The 4,416-nt window shown below is 34.2% G+C and overlaps 1 protein-coding gene across 1 annotated transcript in view; it reads left to right on the top strand.

Annotated features, from left to right (window-relative positions):
* The first annotated feature begins 614 nt into the window (after positions 1 to 614).
* LOC115232663 (heat shock 70 kDa protein 12A) overlaps positions 615 to 4,416 on the top strand; it is a 286,065-nt gene continuing 282,263 nt past the window's right edge. Inside the window, exon 1 of the mRNA XM_029802682.2 lies at positions 615 to 1,607. Coding sequence (XP_029658542.1) covers positions 1,133 to 1,607 — 475 coding nt within the window. The 5' untranslated portion in view covers positions 615 to 1,132. The remainder of the gene's footprint in view (positions 1,608 to 4,416) is intronic.

Raw genomic sequence — 4,416 nt, forward strand, 5'->3', positions numbered from 1 at the left:
AAAAGAGACAACTGTATAGACAAAAATGGATTCATAATACAATTAAGTGGACACTCGGTTAAAACGATGTCATTTACGTTCCTAATTGGCTTCGGGAATATTATAGACTAAAGTGAAAAGAACGAAACAAAAATAAATACTTCTTACCCTATCTTATACACTATCCTCATAAAAACAAAAAAACAAAAAACAAAAACAAAATGAAAAAACAAAACAGAACAACAACAACAAAAAGTGGGAAGGAGTGTCTAAATTTTCTTTTTCTGCAACTAACCGAAGCAGTGTTGTAAATCTATGAAAGAAACCGAAAACAAAAGATGAAGTAGTCTCTCTCCTTTATTCAAACCGGATTAAGACTGAAATTTATCTGAGGACTTTTCTTGCAGAAGTTAGAAAGAAAAAAATTACGAAAAATACAAATAAAAATAAAAAGAAAGAGAAAAAAGGAAGAGAAGTAATAAAGAAAAACCCATTGGATTTAAGAAAGAAAAAATTGGGTTGGGAGACATATTTGTGTGATAAGTTTCCGAAAACGTTTACAGGGCCAGATTCAGTGCTTCAAGTTCTTATCTTAAACGGCAAACATCCGTCCCTGGAAGCTGGCTTCTACGAAAGCATCTTATGAATTCAAGTTTCTAACTCTCGTCTCCTCTCATGGAAACAGGCGGTAATTTGCGTACGGTTTAGTCCAAAGTGGATTTATTCAAGTTTAACAGGCGCTTCCCAACACGGACACATAACATAACTTTTCTACCTCGTAGGATAGAGGCATTAGAAGTTTATTTCCAGATCAAAACTCACCAGATCTATCTATCTATCTATCTATCTATCTATCTATCTATCTATCTATCTATCTATCTATCTATCTATCTATCTATCTATCTATCTATCTATCTATCTATCTATCTACTTACCTACGTAACCGCTCTTGTCTCTCCTCTCCCTTTTATAACGTCCCTATATCTTTTTCTCTCACACGTGCTAACTTCCACCATTACACCGCTTATTGCTACATTCTTACATATCCTTGCATATATTTATATAGATATATACCCATGCCCTCTCGCGTGTGTCAATTTGCCAGAATTCCGTCATTCATGAAAAATATTTAAAAGTGTTTCTGTGGCAGTTAATGGAAATCGATCATAGGGAAGATCATATTGTATTAAAACGAGCAGTCAAAATGAATGCGAACCGTGGAGAGTACAGTGACATCCTAAGGAAGAAAAAAGATAAAGAAACAGATGAAGGCAGTTCGGATAGTGATTCCAGTTTAGACTATGGTAAACGTAAAAGTCGCGTATCTTATTTAGGACCAATATTTTTGAACAGAATTAGCAGTGAAATAGGCAACTCTGACGAACTGAACCGCTTGCGTACGACGGGTTCGCCAACCTTGGAACAGATGGTTATGTGTGAGATACAAAATATTGGTGAGAAGTTAGACATCAAAGTGCATCCTTGGATTAGCTCCGATAATACTGACAGTGCTGACAACGTCAACAATGCCAACAATAATAATAATAATAATAATAATGACAGTTTTTGTGAGAGTGGTAGCACTTCTTCCTGTACCAGCTCTGGATCGAGTCCAACACAGCAAAGAGGTAAAAATCAAGAGTTGTTTCTTACATAACTTTTCACTTATTTATGTTCTGTTACCTTTTACATGTTCATATTTTCTTTTTTCTTCTCATCTCCTATCTTACGCACGCGTACGTATATATATTATATATATATAGATATATATATATATATAATATATATATATATATATATATATATATATTATATATATATGTATGTATATATATATATATATATATATATATTATCTATATATATCTATATATATGATATATATATATATATATATTACTATATAATATACAACTTCAGCAGTAACGACAAGCATGTTAGGCAAGTCAATATACAAATGTATTAAATACAATTTAATACAAAAAAAAATGTACTATGAACTCTTATTCAACCGCTTTAATCCCTGATATCATTTTTATTCTGTGTAACTCGGACCTTTTTATATGTAAACATATGTACATTCTTTGTATTAAATGTATTTAATATATTTTGTATATCGACTCGCCTAAATTGCTTGTCCTTACATTTACTCTTATATATATAGATGTATACTCATAAATATCTATACGTACACACACACACACACACACACACACACACACACACACACACACACACACACACACACACACACACACACACACACATATATATATATATATATATATATACATAAATATAGATAGATAGATAGATGAGTGTGTACATACATACATACATACATACATACATACATACATGCATACATACATACATACATACATACATACATACATACATACATACATACACACATGTGATTAAGACGTTCGCTTTGCAGCCAAATGGTTTTAAATAGAATATATTAGTCCAAGGCTCTTGGATAAATGTATTCTACTGTAGTCTCATGTGATGCCTGCAATACGTGTGAGTGTTTGCATGCAATATGTGTGTATGCAGTATGCGTGAGCACGTGTGCATCTTTGTGCTAGAGTTTCTCTCTCACAGCTTCTTGACAGCCCCTGTTGGTTTGTTTACATCCCCCATTACTAGCGGTTCCACAAAAAGAAACAATAGAAAAAAAACATAAAACTAAGTACTGGAGTCGATCTGATCAACTAAACACTTCACGGCAATACTCCAGCATGGCCGCAGTCCAATGACTGAAACAAGTAATTAAAATTTACGTACACGCATGCAGGCATAAACATACACACATAGGCACATGCATATATACATGTAATAAGGCCCACATATGCAATACTATCCATGCCTGCGCCTGTGTGTATATGTGAGTATATATATGTACATGCTTACACACATACATGCATACATTCATACGTACATACATACATACATAAATACATACATACATGCATACATACATACATACATACATACATACATACATACATACATACATACATACATAAACAATTAATGCATCGCTACGCGCGTTTCCACAAATCACACGACTCTTCAGATCATGGTCTGTATTCCCGGGATGGTTACAGTGTAGTCTGTAGTATCCGTGGGCATCAACCGGATGCCCACGGATACTACATTCATTTCTTCAGATGATGTAGCATTAGCGGATGTACCACAGAGGGATGTTTATCCCCTTTTACCAGTATGAAGATCAAGCACAATATATATATATATATATATATATATATATATATATATATATATATATATATATATATATCTATGATATATGAAAGAAAGTTTAAAATGCAAGAGTTTCACCATCAATGTTGTATGTCTTGGGTGTAACGCAGGGGCAATAACTTTTTCGGATTTCTTCCAACCACAGAGCATCTTGGTTAAACACCTTCTCTTCGCTCCAGGTTACCCTCCAGAAGGAGTCTATGTCTTCTCGCGAAGGAGCTTCCGTGATATTTACTGCTTTCCCAGTAATGTCACGGTATACTGCCACCTGGTTACGGTTAAATTTTTTGTTTATAGTTTCTTCTCTCTGTTATTCTCTTCTGATGTCAGAGTTTTACACTGACAGCTTTTAGCTCCTGCTTGAAGGTAATCAGTTTGCAAGTGAGCGTCTTCTTTTTGCTGTCTCCAAACATCATTTTTATCTCCTTCTTTACTTTCTGTTGGTGGGAAGTATAATGACTTGCTTGTTTACATGCAATAAGCATCATTACATGATTGATAGTCTTCCGTAAACCAGTTATCTTTTTCTCTGTCTTCAAAACCCATGATGATACTTTCTTTGTAATTTCGGTTTTGTTTACTTTTCTAATATCATTCATGTACTGTTTTACAATAGTAACAAGAGCATATAGACAGTCGTTAATCTGCCAGTATGTGGGTTCATCACACTCTTGTAAATACTCATCACCAATTTCGTTAACAGCTTTTAATACCGTATTTGGTGGTTTTTCACTTTCTTTGGTAGAGAATACTTTCTCCTCGAGGGAGTACTTCAAAGCCAAAGTTATTTTTTCTCGAAAATTCCCGTAAGAGTACATTTCACCGGCGTATATTCCTGACTACTACTACTACTACTACTACAATAATCGTTGCGGTTGTGCCTGCTATTTCCCATAGTCGTAGTAGGGGGACAGTGGTCAGTTACTTGAGCCAGTTGTGTAGTTTGGCTGGTAGGCACTATGGAATCTGTTGGAATGTCGCCAGCTGCAAAGCTATGTGGTGGTCTTATATCATTCACGTTCTCGTTTTAGTTTATAGGGTTGGGAAGAAGGTTAATATTCGATTTTTTAATATGTATGTATGTATGTATGTATTATGTATGTATGTATGTATGTAGTATGTATGTATGTATGTATGTATGTATTATGTATGTATGTATGTATTATG

The sequence above is a fragment of the Octopus sinensis genome, linkage group LG2 (assembly GCF_006345805.1).
Source record: "Octopus sinensis linkage group LG2, ASM634580v1, whole genome shotgun sequence".
Classification (NCBI taxonomy): domain Eukaryota; kingdom Metazoa; phylum Mollusca; class Cephalopoda; order Octopoda; family Octopodidae; genus Octopus; species Octopus sinensis.